This window comes from Crocuta crocuta, unplaced genomic scaffold, assembly GCF_008692635.1.
Source record: "Crocuta crocuta isolate KB4526 unplaced genomic scaffold, BGI_CrCroc_1.0 scaffold130, whole genome shotgun sequence".
In the NCBI taxonomy this organism is placed as follows: Eukaryota; Metazoa; Chordata; class Mammalia; order Carnivora; family Hyaenidae; genus Crocuta; species Crocuta crocuta.
The window spans coordinates 10,174,341-10,190,405 of NW_027527920.1; the positions used below are offsets into that span (position 1 = coordinate 10,174,341).

At 37.0% G+C, this 16,065-nt stretch overlaps 1 protein-coding gene across 7 annotated transcripts in view; it reads left to right on the plus strand.

The window, feature by feature from the left end:
- HERC1 (HECT and RLD domain containing E3 ubiquitin protein ligase family member 1) overlaps positions 1 to 16,065 on the plus strand; it is a 145,317-nt gene that overhangs the window by 105,783 nt on the left and 23,469 nt on the right. For 6 of the 7 annotated variants that reach the window (XM_077747491.1, XM_077747517.1, XM_077747526.1 and 3 more), the window contains 12 exons: positions 117 to 330; positions 1,119 to 1,375; positions 2,472 to 2,599; positions 3,955 to 4,082; positions 5,280 to 5,480; positions 7,304 to 7,434; positions 8,258 to 8,457; positions 9,101 to 9,206; positions 11,696 to 11,842; positions 12,198 to 12,299; positions 13,475 to 13,648; positions 15,151 to 15,444. In XM_077747491.1, the coding sequence (XP_077603617.1) occupies positions 117 to 330; positions 1,119 to 1,375; positions 2,472 to 2,599; positions 3,955 to 4,082; positions 5,280 to 5,480; positions 7,304 to 7,434; positions 8,258 to 8,457; positions 9,101 to 9,206; positions 11,696 to 11,842; positions 12,198 to 12,299; positions 13,475 to 13,648; positions 15,151 to 15,444 (2,082 nt within the window). The remainder of the gene's footprint in view (positions 1 to 116; positions 331 to 1,118; positions 1,376 to 2,471; positions 2,600 to 3,954; positions 4,083 to 5,279; positions 5,481 to 7,303; positions 7,435 to 8,257; positions 8,458 to 9,100; positions 9,207 to 11,695; positions 11,843 to 12,197; positions 12,300 to 13,474; positions 13,649 to 15,150; positions 15,445 to 16,065) is intronic. The other variant, XM_077747535.1, reaches the window with a different exon arrangement.

The following is a 16,065-nucleotide window of genomic DNA, read 5'->3' on the forward strand; positions in this document are numbered from 1 at the left end:
TTTCTGGTTGTGTTGTTTATTTCTGACCAATTCTTAAAAAGCCTTTTGTGGTGAAATCTTTTTGTTCCACAATTATATGTAAAGATTAAACCTGTTTGTTCCAATTGCCTCTTCAGAACTTGATTTCTGCTGCAACAGGTGTAAATCTAACCACAGTCGATGATCCAATTCAGCGAAAGTTTCTACCCAGCTTTCTCCGAGGAATTGCTGAAGAGAATAAGCTTGTAACCTCCCCAAACTTTGTTGTAACTCAGGCCCTTGTAGCATTACTAGCAGATAAGGGAGCCAAACTAAGACCTAACTATGATAAGTCTGAAGTTGAAAAGAAAGGTAAGTTTCATACCATTTACCATTTTAAATATACAGGCTTATAATCAATTTGATACGTGCTTTTTAAAACATGTTTTAGAGTTGTTGTAAGTGATAAATAACATAGCATCATGTATATTTCTTAAGTTCAGATCATAAGAAAAGGACCTGGATCCTTTTTCATTGTGCATGGAAATAGATACTAGAAAATGTACCAAATTAATCTTGGTTTGATTATTCTATTAGATTATGGTTTGAATCACAATAGATAATAATTTGGTTGGGTATGCTTAATAGAACTTACGTAAAACTAGTGTTTTTTTTTTTTTTTTTGTCATAAGATGATAACAGTTTGAAGGGACTCCTTAATCACTGTTGTTTACTCTTCTCTTCATCAGGACCATTTGGCCAAGATAGATGGGCTTTTGGATCTATCAGCCCAGCCCCTTGACTGGCTGTTAAGATGACTTTTGAGCAGCAAAAGCCAAACTCTTTCTCTTTAGGGCATGCTGCCTCTGCTCTGGCTATCAAGTTATTTCTGATGCATTCTCAGTCTGTGTATACTTAGAGCAAAGACTATTGATGTATATAAATGTATATTTGCAATGAATCAGATTTGCAATGAATCAGATAGAGAATGTGATATGAGATAATTGATGACTACTGATGATTTATACCTTGTATGCCTATCATAGTGAAACGATTATTTGCAAAAGTGCTAATTCTTAAAAGATATGGGTTAACCCTTTTTTTTTGTTTACCACCATCAGCTCTTAACTGGGCATCATTTCATTGTTTTGTTTAAGCAGGTTTAACTGCCCAATTGTATGCCCATCCTTCCTATGATCCTTCTGCTGTAGGCCCTCTGGAGCTGGCTAATGCCCTGGCAGCCTGCTGCCTCTCCTCCAGGCTGTCCTCACAGCATAGGCAATGGGCTGCTCAACAGCTTGTGCGCACTCTTGCTGCACATGACCGCGACAACCAAACTACTCCCCAAACACTTGCTGATATGGGAGGAGATCTCAGGAAATGCTCCTTTATCAAGTTGGAGGCTCATCAAAACAGAGTATGTATTTTGAGCCCTAAGTGTGCTAATCACCTCATGTAAGATAAAATAGTTTCTGCCCTATTCCAAGAGCTCAAAGTTTAGATCTTAGTGCCTCTGTCTCTCTCTGCATCATGCACACATACACAATTGCCAGTATTTGTCTACTAGTTACCAGCTTTTCTTTCTCTGTATGTTGAGTTGACATAATGGTGTACAGATAGAAAAATCAAATAAGGGGATGAGAAGAAAACCAAAGAATTACCTCTCAAAAGATGAGGGCTTATATATGCAAGAGGAAAAGAAATTGTCCTCACTATGTTAATCTAACTTAAAGACTCCTGAGCATTGACAGGGGCAGTTTAGGAAATGAAGACTGACTTCTATTATTACCAATTTAAAAGTCACTTCTTAGTCTATGTTGTTTATTTTGTAGAAAATATGTTGAAATACTTCTGCTTTACTGAATTCAATAAACATGTTTAGTAAAGATTCTAACAGGTCTCTAATAACTCAAATGAGTTTGGGCCTAGTACTTTAAAGCCATACAAATAGATGTATGTTTACCAGCCAATTAGGAAAGAGTGAGACCATGTATGTTACGTTATAACATGAATATTTTTCTTTTACAATTTCCTGGTAGATTATTTTTTAATTTGATAGATATAGACTGGCAGAATCATTTGAATCAAAACTTGTTCAAAATTGTTGGACTTTGTCAGAATGAAGTCATGTCATTTGCAACAAAATGGCTGGAGCTAGAGAATATAATGCCAAGTGAAATAAATTAGAGAAAGATAAATACCATGATTGCACTTATATGTGGAATTTTAAGAAACAAGTCAAATGAATAAAGGAATAAAAAAGAGACAAGCCAAAAATAGACTCTTAACTCTAGAGAGAACAGAAGGTTACCAGAAGGGAGGTGGGTGGGAGTATGAGTGAAATAGGTGAAGGGAATTAAGAGTACATTAATCATGATGAGCACTGAGTAATGTATAGAATTGTTGAATCACTATATTGTGCACCTGAAATTAATATAACATGGTATGTTAACTATGCTAGAATTAAAATTAAAAACTTAATGAAAAATTGTTGGACTTTTCAACTTTTCTAGGTGATGACTTGTGTTTGGTGTAATAAAAAAGGACTTTTGGCTACAAGTGGCAATGATGGTACCATCCGGGTATGGAATGTTACTAAGAAGCAGTATTCACTGCAACAAACCTGTGTGTTCAACAGATTGTGAGTGCTAACATCAGTTCTCATGTGCAGCATTTAAAATAAGAGAATCCTAAACATGCTTCATCTTGGTTGTGTTAACATTGTTATTAAAAGTTTTTACAATTTTTTTTCTTAATTTTAATTATTTTATTTTTTAGAGAGAGAGAGAGAGCAAGAACCAGGGAGGGGGCAGAGGGAGAGAAAGAATCTTTTTTTTTTTTTTTTTAAATTTTTTAAATGTTTATTTATTTTTGGGAAAGAGAGGGAGACAGAGACCAAGCCAGGGGAGGGGCAGAGAGAGAGAGAGGGAGACACAGAATCTGAAGCAGGCTCCAAGCTCTGAGGTGTCAACACAGAGCCCGATGTGGGCCTTGAACCCACAAATGAGGAGATCATGATCTGAGCCAAAGTTAGATACTCAACCGACTGGGCCACCCAGGTGCCCAGATTAAGTTTATTTATTTTGAAAGCAGGGGAGGGGAGAGAGTGAGGGAAAAAAAGAGAATCCCAAGCAGGCTTTGAGCTGTCAGTACAGATCCCAGCATGGGGCATGGGGCTTGATCCTGTGAGCTGTGAGATCATGACCTGAGCTGAAATCAAGAGTCAGACCCTTAACCAACTGAGCCCCCCAGGTGCCTGAGAGAGAAGATCTTAAGCAGGCTCCACATTAGCACAGAACCCAATGCGGGGTTCAGTCCCACACCATGGGATCATGACCTGAGCTGAAATCCAGAGTCTGATGCTCAACCAACTGAGCCACCCAGGCCCCCTACAGGTTTTTTTAAGAATAGTCTTACTATATCTCCAGTGTGTGTTTTTAAATTTCTGGGATAGTTATTAAGAAAATAAAAATTTTAACAATCAGTATCTTGACTTAGTCAGAATTAAATCAAGGCCTACTATACTAGCATTATAAATGTTAAATTCTATAAAAAATGGGCTAATATTCCATTATTCTTTAAGGATTATTTAGGAATTAGTGATATTTCTTCTGTAGCAGAATGTAATAGCCTTTATAGTTTTATAGCTAGCATAGGTATTTCTTTTCTGAGAGCTTCCCTAGAGATTAGACAAACAAGAATCACTGCTCTGAATAATAACCAGGTGTACAACCCATACAGAATCAGAATGTCTTTGTTAACAAATTACTATAGTAATTGGGTAATCTAAGCATCACTCTTCTATAATTCTACATTTTTCACGCCATGACAAACACTAGGAAATATGTGATGTCAGATACTTCTAGCTAAGCTTTTGAAATGAAGAATCTGTATTATTTACTCTAGTCCATATGAAGTCTTTATTTTAAGATTTGGAGTTTTATATATTTTTGGATGATGAGGATTAGAATTCCATATGTGTCTTTTATATTTTAGAGAAGGAGATGCTGAGGAAAGCCTGGGGTCACCCAGTGATCCAAGTTTCTCACCTGTTTCCTGGAGTATCAGTGGCAAATATCTAGCGGGGGCCTTGGAAAAGATGGTGAATATTTGGCAAGTTAATGGTAAGAGTCATGCCAATACTAGCAAATTACTGAATGTACTTTCTAAAGCCTTTTTCTTAGCTTTCTGAGTCCAAACAGTGTCTTCCTTTCACCTTGAAACTCACAGTCCGTTCATCAGCTGTGTAAATGTGTGCATATTATAGTTTAAATTAAAGAGGAAGTGCTCATTTTCTGACTTTTCTTTCTAGGAGTTTTGACTAACCTGGTAGTTGTAAACTAAAAATTCTTTTCACATACTACCATAAGTGTTCAGAATAGGATTTGAGCTATGAATTTTCAGTGATGCATTCTTTTGAATCCTTGAAATATTTCTGTTAATCTTGTCCAATTCACAGGTACAAACTCTTGTCAATTTTTCATATGTCTCTGGAAAGTAAAAATTATTATTGTAATCTTAGGCTTATCCATAATTTTGTTTATTTTTCCATGTTTGAAGAAAGGTTGTTCTGTTTCACATATTTGAAGGAAAAGCTAGCCTTAACTCTAGGGAAGTTTCTTACGTTAATTTGATTTCAGTAATTATTAGGAAAAGGACTTAAGTGTTTGACATTTCTACGCTGAATATTTTCCTTTCCTCCTTTTTTTTTTTTTTAAGTTTGTATTTTAAGAGAGACCTGAGCAAGGGAGAGGAACAGGATCGCAAACGGGCTCTGCAATGACAACAGCAAGCCTGATGAAACATGAGATCATGACCTGAGCCAAAGTCCTATGCTCAACTAATTGAGCCACCTAGGTGCCCCTCCTTTACTCCATCTTTAATAAAGCTATCATTTGGGGGCATCTAGGTGGCTTAGTTAAGAGTCCCAACTTTAGCCCAGGTCCGTGGTTCGTGTGTTTGAGCCCCATATTGGGCTCTGTGCTGATAGCTCAGAGTCTGGAGCCTGCTTTGGATTCTGTGTCTCCCTCTTTCTCTGCCCCTCCTCTACTCACACTCTGTCACAATTCTCTCTCTCAGAAATAAATAAACTTTAAAATAAATAAAGCTGTCATTTTTGTTCCATTCATAGTTGTAGATAAGCCTATTAATTTGATAATCATATGTAGTGTATCAGTGAAGGACCCTGCCTTATAATTATATTCATGAGTAGGCTATTATGAAATTGAGGACTGCCTTGAGTGAATATTATAATGAAGTAATATCTATTTTTGTCTTGTTATTTTTAAAAATTAAGTAGTTAACATTTTCTCTCTCTTTAGGAGGAAAAGGATTAGTAGATATTCAGCCTCATTGGGTATCTGCCCTGGCTTGGCCGGAGGAGGGTCCAGCTACAGCCTGGTCAGGAGAGTCTCCAGAATTATTGTTGGTGGGACGGATGGATGGCTCTCTAGGACTGATAGAAGTTGTTGATGTATCCACCATGCACCGTCGAGAATTGGAGCATTGCTATCGAAAGGATGGTAAATGACTAGACTTGAATCTCATTAAGAAAGTATTCATTCATTCATCTGTTGATGGACACTTAGGCTCTTTCCATGTTTTAGCTATTGTGGAGAGTGCTGCTATGAACATTGGGGAAACTAATTTGACAATAAACTATTAAAAAAAAATTTGCTTTATTTAAAAGTATTTTAATCTTACAGGAAAAAAAAAAAAAAAAAGAAAGTATTCATTCCCCCCAATCAAAAAACTTAGTTTTTTGGCACTTACTTTTAAAAATGCAGAGTTAGTATACTTTTGACTTTGTTTTTTAAATTGTCCAGTTGGTATTTCATTTTAGTTAGTTACTGTGTTGAAAAATATTTCTCTCCCAACACCTACCACACATCTCTGCAAAAATGAGATCTAATAGTACTATATTAGTCACTCATCCTTTGTGTAAGTGTCTGAAACAAGTGGGACTGCCAGTCTCCCTTGAAAGTTAGGAATGTCCAAGAGAAAAAAATTATAATCATTGGTTAGAGATGAAATTGTTAACCAGTGAAATTGAGGAAATGGGAGGAGGAGGAGGAGGGAATTTCCTGGTATGACAGGAGTTAGTAGAACATCTCTTTTCATTTATTTTCTCACTGTGTTTCCTTTGGATGCATAGACATCTTACTATCTGGTTTTGTTAGTTGTTTTGGGGAGTGGAGTATTTCACAGATCACAGTTCCCAGCTTACATGGCACTCTGTTAGCAGAATAGAACAAGTGTTTTTTTTAATTTGGGGTTTTTTGTTTTTAATACGTAACACCTTCATGGGTTTCAGAATTTTTAAAGTTTAAAAAGATAGGCAGTCAAAACATGGAAAGAGCCTAAGTGTCCATCAATGGACGAATGGATCAAGAAGATGTGGTTTATCTATACAATGGAATACTACATGGCAATGAGAAAGAATGAAATCTGGCCATGTGTAGCAACATGGATGGAACTTGAGGGTGTTATGCTGAGTGAAATAAGTCAGGCAGAGAAGGACAAATACCATTTGTTTGCATGTATAGGAGGAACTTAACGGAGGACTGTAGGGGAGAAGAAGGGGAGAAATAGTTGGGGAGAGGGAGGGAGGCAAACCATGAGAGACTTTTGAATGCTGAGAACAAACTGAGGGCTGATGGGGGTGGGGGGAGGGAGAGGGAGGTGATGGTATGGAGGAGGGCACATGTTGGGATGAGCACTGGGTGTTATATGGAAACCAACTTGACAATAAACTAAGAAAAAAAAAAAGGCAGTGAAAAGTCTTTTTCCCATCCACTCAGTTCCCATGTCCCCATTCTACTCCCACAGATAAATACTATTTCTTACTTCTCTTGTACTTTTCCAGGGTTATGTGTACATAAAGAAGCAAATATGACTATAGGTTGTTAGAACATGTTTGGTAAAATACGGAAACACACTGAGTAGGGAATATTAAACAAGCAAAAGAAGGGACAGATAATTTTCTTTCTATGATGGGTTATTTCATTTCTCAGTTTCCTGGTAGATTCTGTTCTACAAGTAAGGAACCTGGTACATTGACTTAGAATCAGCCAGGGAATTTAACTTTTCAGTAATCACCTGAAAAGAGTGAAAGGTTAAAAATGAGGTAGTCCTCATCACTTATAAATAATACTTTTAAAGTTACACAGAATCCCTGCTCTCGGCCTATCTTTTATCTAATAAATGCATCAAAGAGATGTTTGGAAATTTACTTGGAGTGGTTGTGGTAGCATATGTTAGTTGCAAAAATCTGTCTTTTAAGTTAGACAATGAAAGATGAGTCTCTTATATTTAAAACTTTTTTTTTTTACTTTTATCATGTTAGTGTCTGTAACTTGCATTGCCTGGTTCAGTGAAGACAGACCATTTGCAGTAGGGTATTTTGATGGAAAATTGTTACTGGGAACAAAGGAACCACTTGAGAAAGGAGGCATTGTTCTAATTGATGCACATAAGGTAAAACATCTTTCCCAGATGGTTACTTTTTTCTTTTTCTTTTTTTTTTTTTTTACTATAGTATTGCTTGATACTAGTTTTCTAACTTTCTAACTACTTTTTTAACATCATTCACTCATGATTTAATATTCTGTTGTTACACAAAGTCTTTGGACCATGTATATACATGGAAAAGTCTCTGTAAGAAAGCTATCAAGCCAAGAAAGAAGTAAAACCAAAACAGTGAAATAGGAGCATCCTTGGAACACCCCCTGTCAAATGCTAGAGTTTCCATCTGTGAAGAATGATTCCTTTACCTTAAAAAGAGGTTGCTAGTTCTTATGGTTACAGGGCCATGTAGGCAAGTAACATAAGTGCATGAAGCCAGGAGTTGGGAAGTATGAAGAAGGATAAAAATATAAAAATGTCTGAAGAACACAATGATGACAACCATATAAACACTCAGTATGTCTTAGATTCTCAAAATGTTTGCTATTTTGGTATGAAAGATGCTTTTTTTTAAGTTTCTTTTTCATATTCTAATGATTGCAAGTCAAAAATGATTTTTTAAAATGCTAATGAAAAATAAATATTCCTTCTGAGTCAGAATTTCAGAATTCATTAAACTACCATTTAGTGAGCTTTGACTGCAGCAAGTGAATATAATAGAGATTATGTTATAGGATGTTGGTCTACTGGTTGGGAATGATATAACAGTATCTTATTTGCATAAAATGTTGACTTCAAAATAATTGAGTAATGGAAGTATAGGTAATAAATTACTGAGTTTAAATATCTATGAAGGAAGCTTACTATAATTTTTTTCTCTCCCTGTCATTTTAAGGATACTCTTGTTAGTATGAAGTGGGACCCAACAGGTCATATTCTTATGACATGTGCCAAAGAAGAAAATGTGAAACTCTGGGGGCCTATTTCAGGATGCTGGCGCTGTCTGCATTCACTCTGCCATCCATCTATTGTCAATGGCATCGCTTGGTGCAGCCTCCCAGGAAAAGGATCCAAATTGCATTTACTGATGGCTACGTATGTAACAAATTTGTGTGTGTGTGTGTGTGTGTGTGTGTGTGTGTATCTCTTGTGGTATATTCTTATGGACTGTTACTTGCGGTAAATATGGCCTTTCAATGGTCTTAAACAGTTTATTGCCTGTTACTATTCTTATAATGTATAATCTCATAAGATTACCTTAGAGAAATAAGGAAAAATGTGGAACTTGGAATGCAGTCTCCTTATCTGGGTGTGATGTTGCTAGAATATTGATTCTACTTGTAATTCTTGTAAAAGTTTATAGCATATACCTGTTAAAAATAATTATAAAAATTGGGGCACCTGGGTGGCTTGGTTAAGCATCCGACTTTCGCTTAGGTCATGATCTTGTGGTTCGTGGGTTCGAGCCCCGCGTTGGGCTCTGTGCTGACTGCCAGCTCAGAGCCTGGAGCCTGTTTCAGAGTCTGTGACTCCCTCTCTCTCTGACCCTCCCCCGCTCACGCTGTCTCTCTCTCTCTCTCTCTCCTAGAAATAAATAAAACATTAAAAAAAATTTTTTTTAAGTAATTATAAAAATAAAATTGTAGCAGTTTTATCAGGTCTTTAATTGATTGCTGTTTGAAAATATATTTACTTCTGCATATTCAAATGTTTTGGTTTTATGTGATTAATTTTTAAGTGGCTGTCAGAGTGGCTTAGTATGTGTTTGGCGTATTCCACAAGATACCACACAGACCAGTGCGACTAGTTCAGAAGGATGGTGGGACCAGGAGTCAAATTGCCAGGTAAATGTTCTGGTGCTTTTGAAGACCTTATCTGAAACCAAAGATAGTATGTGTTATCGAAGTAATCCTCCTTTGATTACTGAGATACTCACTACTCAGTATCTTAAAGAACAAGATCCATTAGGGAAACATGAATAATTGTCATACTTGTGTTTTCTGAATTGGCCTTATTTTTTATAAGTCAGGACAGTGTGATTGCTTGTTAAAGCAAGATATTCATATTGAGTGGTGATCATTATAGCAAATGGATACATTTGGTACTAGAGATAGAGAAGTCTTAGTCTTTGGTAGCGTGAAATAGGAACACCACAGGAGCATCCCTGTCTAAAGTATCTCCTACTCATACCAAAATTCCACCTAAGAAGAATAATTCCTTTAACTTAAAAGGAGGTTACAGGGAGTGCCTAGGTGGCTCAGTCAGTTAAGCATCCGAGTCTTGATTTTGGCTGAGGTCATGATTTCGGTTTGTGAGTTCAAGCCCTGCGCTGGACTCTGTCAGCACAGCACGAAGTCTCCTTGGGATTCTCTCTCTTCATTTCTTTCTGCCCCTCCCTTGCTCACATTCTCTATCTCTGTCTCCCAAAAGTAAACATTAAAAAATGATTTTTTAAAAACTTTACAAATTCAGATAGATGCTTATAGGGCCATCTAAACAAGCAGCATAAACTCGCAAAGCTGGGAGTTGGTGTGGAGAGGGTAAAAACAAAAAACCTAGAAACACACATGCTTCCTGTAAAGGACACAGCGGCCAGAGAGCTGATATCTACTGTCCAGAAATGAGACTGTTGTTACCAGAATATCTCTCTTTTTCCTGATAAAAGCCCAAAACCCAGTATTTGAAGTAAAATCTCCCAATATTAAACACTGGCACCTGACTTAAAATTCTTTAAAACACTTGGTGGCTGGTCATAGGGCATCCCTGAGCTAACGGTTTGCACCTTCCATTGTTCTCTCTTTTGCTCATGATACAAATATCCCTGGAAGAAATATGCCTTATGTCCTATCTGGATAAATAAGTACATCTGGTAATATACTCTGTTATAATTAGAAGAAAGAGGGAACTTAAGGAAAGGGAGAAAGGGGTGAAGTGGGAGAGGTAAATAGTTCATTAATGGGAGGAAAATATCTTAGAAGTCGAAGTGGGAGGGGCGCCTGGGTGGCTCAGTCAGTTAAGCGTATGACTTCGGCTCAGGTCATGATCTTGTAGTTGGTAAGTTCAAGCCCTGCATCTGGCTCTGTGCTGACAGTTCAGAGCCTGGAGCCTGCTTCATTCTGTGTCTCCCTCTCTGCCCCTCCCCTGCTTTTACTCTCTCTCTCTCTCTCTCTCTCTCTCTCTCAAAAATAAATAATAAACATTTAAACAAAATTTTNATGTCTCCCTCTCTGCCCCTCCCCTGCTTTTACTGTCTCTCTCTCTCTCTCTCTCTCTGTCTCTCTCAAAAATAAATAATAAACATTTAAACAAAATTTTTTAATAAAAATGAAGTGAAAGTGGGAGTTCTAAAGATAAATCTGATTTTCTGTTTATACTAGAGAGTAGCCCTTTGGACAGGCCTTACCTGTTTCACTTCTAAAACATGCAAGGCAGGGGCACCTGTGTGGCTCAGTCAGTTAAGCATCTGACTCTTGATTTCAGCTCAGATGATAATTTCACTGTTTGTGGGTTCAAGCCCTGCATCGGGCTCCGTGCTGACAGTACAGAGCCTGACTCATATCCTCTTTCTCTGCCCTTCCACCTCTCTCTCTCTCTCGCTCACCAAATAAATAAATAAACTTAAAAAACTTAAAACATGCAAGGCAAACATGAAATTAGACACCATTTAACAGAACCATTGGCCAACAAAAAGAACTTGTTTATATAGAGCCAACATGTGCAATTCATGAATTTTAGGAGCTAAAAATGAAAATTACATAAAGCTAAATTTAAAAGTTGAAACACTTGTGGGCCGCCTGGGTGGCTTAGTCGGTTGAGCATCCGACTTTCGTTTAGGTCATGATCTCGCGGTTCATGGGTTCGAGCCCCGCGTCGGGCTCTGTGCTGACTGCCAGCTCAGAGCCTGGAGCCTGTTTCAGTCTGTGACTCCCTCTCTCTCTGACCCTCCCCTGCTCACGCTGTCTCTCTCTCTCCTAGAAATAAAAAAAAAAAAAAACCCATTAAAAAAATTTTTTTTAAAAAAAGTTAAAACACTTGTTAAAAAGCAGAAGTTAGGATTTTTCTGTATCTAAGGGATAATTGGAACTTAGAAATGTAATTTGTGCTGGTTTGAAGAAAAGGAAATTCACTTAGAAGTATGTCAAAAAATATGAACTCAGCTTCAGAGAAACCGTGTTATTTTATTATTTTTTCAAGCTGAACCTCACAGAGAGCTGTCCTTCCCTCTTCCCCAGTTTTAAACTGAAATGTAAAATTTCCAGGAATGAATTATCAATCTTGAATCTACAAATTTGTTTTAATTTTGATATATGCTAAAAATAAAAATTAATTGCAGGATGGATATAGGAAATCAGCCGGAGCCAAGTGTGTTTATCAGCTGCGGGGACACATCACCCCTGTCCGGACTGTTGCCTTTAGTTCTGATGGGTTGGCCCTTGTGTCTGGTGGACTAGGTGGGCTCATGAACATTTGGTCTTTAAGGGTAAGAGTATAGATGTTATTTTTATCTTATGAAATATTTATATGTTAACTTTATATATGGTAAAAATTAACCCAACCAACCCTAGGAATATTTTGTGTTCTAATACTTGGGGTACTGAAGAAACTCCTTTTCAGAATTCTCTGCTCTTTAATTTTTCTCATTGATATATTTTTAAAGTCATCTAGAAAAGGCCCCAGAAAACTGGATAGTAGCTATATAATTAGATGTTGCTAAATTTTGCTGGAGTATATAGATTTTTTTCTAAAACGTTTTTGTGAATGTGAAGTATAAATTTAAAATGTAAATAATGACTCAGGTTAAGTCATGTGTATTGATATAACTACTTTCATTTTAGGATGGCTCTGTCTTGCAAACTGTTGTAATAGGCTCTGGAGCTATTCAGACCACAGTATGGATTCCAGATGTCGGGGTAGCTGCTTGTTCAAATAGATCAAAGGTACTTTTAAAATTCTACAAAATCATAGGGGCTAAGTCTATAAGGTACCTTAGAAATCATAGACTAAGCAGCCTATCTTACAGAGGAGAAAACTCCTATCCAGAAGGATTGTTTCTTGCCTAAGATATTGTAACTGTTTTGTGAAAGAAGGAAACTAGAACCCAGGCCTCCTGATTTATAATCTAGTACTCTTCCTACTATACCCTAGATTTTGGCTAAAATGCTTAATTATCAAATGACTTAATTTCCACTGGAAGTTATAAAGTGGATTTTTACTTTCTGCCATGCCTTTTTTTTTTNACCAACAGTGTAGGAGGGTTCCTGTTTCTCTACATCCTCGCCAGCATCTAGAGTTCTCTGATTTGCTCATTTTAGCCACTCTGACTTCTGCCATGACTTTTTGAGATAACACTAAATTGGCTCAAAAGAGTTTTCTTTAAAAAGAAGGACCACAGGACCACCCCAAAGACATTTAACTCAAGTATACAAAATGTATCTTGGCTTTCAAATTTAATATTCTAGTTAAAAATACATATTGCATATGTGTATATGTATATAGTACATATACATATATACATACTAGCCCCATGCTGTGAAGTAAGTCAGATATGACATTATGTCTTGCAGTCTTACTCTTCATACCCTTAATGAATAGAGCCAATGAGCTGCTTTGGTTTCTATTTTATGTAGTTAAAAGATATTAAAATTGAGCTCTAAACCTGTATGAATAGTAAAATATAGAATCAGAGCCAAGGCAGTAGTGGCCTGTGTAGTTAAATCATAGAGCCACATTTAGAGCAGAGCTTCCTGTCCTGTAGATGTGTCCCTCAGCAGACAGTAGTCTTTCCTCTGGTACCCCTGTGGTCATGTCAGACTTTGGAAGTATACCGGATACCTTGTCCTATAAGTCCTATGAAATAGCAAAGAATTAATGTTGTCTCTTTACAGAGAATCAGCAAAGCCAGGGTAGCTCACAAATTTTATGGTTCTTATTCACTTATTTTACTTAGACAAAATTTAGGATGTTTTGAAATTGATAGGTGTTAAAGGTAGAGCATAAAATGTCCAAAGAGAAAACATGTTTAGTGGAATAACTGGAGGGATTTCAGATATGCATGGTAATAAAATGATCTTAAACAGATATATCATGTGGCATGATATTTGTTTTCCAACAGGATGTTTTGGTCGTGAATTGTACAGCAGAATGGGCTGCCGCCAATCATGTTTTAGCAACCTGTCGGACAGCACTGAAACAGCAGGGTGTTCTGGGATTAAACATGGCTCCCTGCATGAGAGCATTTCTGGAGCGGCTACCCATGATGCTTCAGGAGCAGTATGCCTATGAAAAGGTAACTGATTACATTCACTGCTGCAGATCTATAGATGACTGCTGCTCTGGCATTTGAATTACAGCTTTATATTTATTCCTTAAGAGCATAAGGTCTGAGGAAAATAAGTGAGGCTGTTTGGTAGAATCAAATAAAGTTAAGTCATGCCTAAAACAGTTGTTAAGTAATCCTCAGCCTGCTTTTACTTTATTTTAGTGGGAGAAAAATTTTTAAATAACCCTCAAATTTGTATAGTGTTGGTATAATTTCTTTTCAGATTACTTATTCACTCCAAAACTTTTAAAATACCTGTGCCTCAGAGTATCATCTTTTCTGACCCATAAATCTATTTTTGTGTGGTTTTGCCATCCTGAAGTTGGGAGGTGGGGTGGATATGGATGTTGGAGTGACCGTTCTGTTTATCAGCTGAATCCATGTAGAACGTTAAGTAGAAGAACTAAGGCTGAAGGGAGTAGGGTCCTACAGGAATTTGGACCTGTAACCTAGGCTGTGATCCTGTGTAGTCTGTCTTCCAGCCCTCAGTAGTCACTGTGTGCTGCCCTGAGGCAGAGCTCTTTGGAATTTTTTCCTTCTTTTTTTGCCAAGCAACATTAATACAGTCAACTGTTACTGTACCCTATTAACTTCACTGATGCATTTGCCCAGGTTTTCTTTTCTGAATTACTCAGTGTCTCACAGAATTGCTCTGCCACGGTTAGGGAAAGCCACAGAAGTGAGATCTCCTTTGATGGCTACCAGGATTCTCTTGTAAAGGAGGAAACGTGAAAAGGGAGCAGGTCACCATGGTTTAGTTACTTGCTTCTTTACCATTATTATTATCATTATTGTTATTATTATACTTTACGAAAAACTATATAGTGAAAATATAGTACTAAATGCAGTGAGATGTACTGGATTGGATCCTGAAGCAGAAAAGGGTGTTAGTGGGAAAACCAAATAAAGTTCTGTGGTTTAGTTAATATTGTAACCAGTATTAATTTCTTAGTTTTGATAAATGCACCATGCTTATATAAGATGTTAACATTAGAGGAAGTTAAGTGAAGAATTTACAGGAATTCTTGTACTATCTCTTGTAACTCTCTGTATATCTAAAATTATTTAAAAGTAAAAATCTTAAAAAACAGTTAACTTTTTGTTCTTTTTTTTAAGTTTTACTTTAATTCTAGTTGGCATATGGGTTAGTATTAGTTTTAGGTAAAAGATTAGTAAAGTTAAAAAATACAGTTACAGGTTTTTAGAATACAGTAGGTTAGTTTTTTGAAAGAGAGCCTGCGTGAGCCGGGGAGGGGCAGAGGGAGAGAGAGAAATCTTAAGCAGGCTCCCCACCCAGTGTGGAGCCCAGTGCAGGGCTTGATCTCACGTCCATGAGATTGTGACCTGAGCCAAAATCAAGAGTCAGACACTTACTTAATGGACTGAACCATCCAGGTGCTCAGTTAATAGGTTAATTTATAATATTTGGTATGGACTCTTCAACTTAACATTCTCATATTTCCTCTTAGCCTCATGTGGTTTGTGGCGATCAGCTTGTTCATAGCCCCTACATGCAATGTCTGGCTTCCCTTGCTGTGGGACTGCATCTGGATCAGCTGTTATGTAACCCTCCAGTGCCACCACACCACCAGAACTGCCTCCCTGACCCAGCATCTTGGAGTCCAAATGAGTGGGCCTGGTTAGAATGTTTCTCAACCACCATAAAAGCTGCTGAAGCCCTGACCAATGGAGCACAGTTTCCAGAATCTTTTACTGTTCCTGATTTAGAGCCTGTTCCAGAGGATGAACTTATATTCTTAATGGTAAGCATAATATTAGCTGCTGTAATATGCAGCTGAGATTGTATCATGGGTATGTAGCAAGTAACAGACCTTTAATAAGTATTTCCTAGCTTGGATAGCTAGAAGAATGCCCTTAGATAAACTTAAAATGTTTTGCTTTCACATAGTCATTCGTAGACTTGTGGCAGCCCTCTGTGGTGAAAAAGATTGTTTATAAGAGAACTGTGAAGTTCCTGTAAACTTGTTGGCTTTCAACAACATAGACCCATATTTTCTCACTTTTTGTCCATAGGTGCCACTTTTAGTACCTCATTTATATATATCTTAGCATCTTTTCCTGGACTATCTTGTGAGATGTATTCCACATAAAGACTGAATTATTTGACACTTTAATCATTTTTTAATCTCCATAAAGTAAGAACATAGAAGAGCATTCCAGTTGTCGTTTCTTATTCTGAGAGTGTCTAGATATAGATAGAAACTGTGATGTAGATAAAATGCCTGTGTAGATAGTGCAGGCCAGGGCTTGATCTAATAACCTATTTACTTAGTTAAGATTTATATATACAAACATTTGAATACATAAATATAGATACAGTATAAAACAGCAATATGAATTGAGGGAAATTATCAAAGTATAGA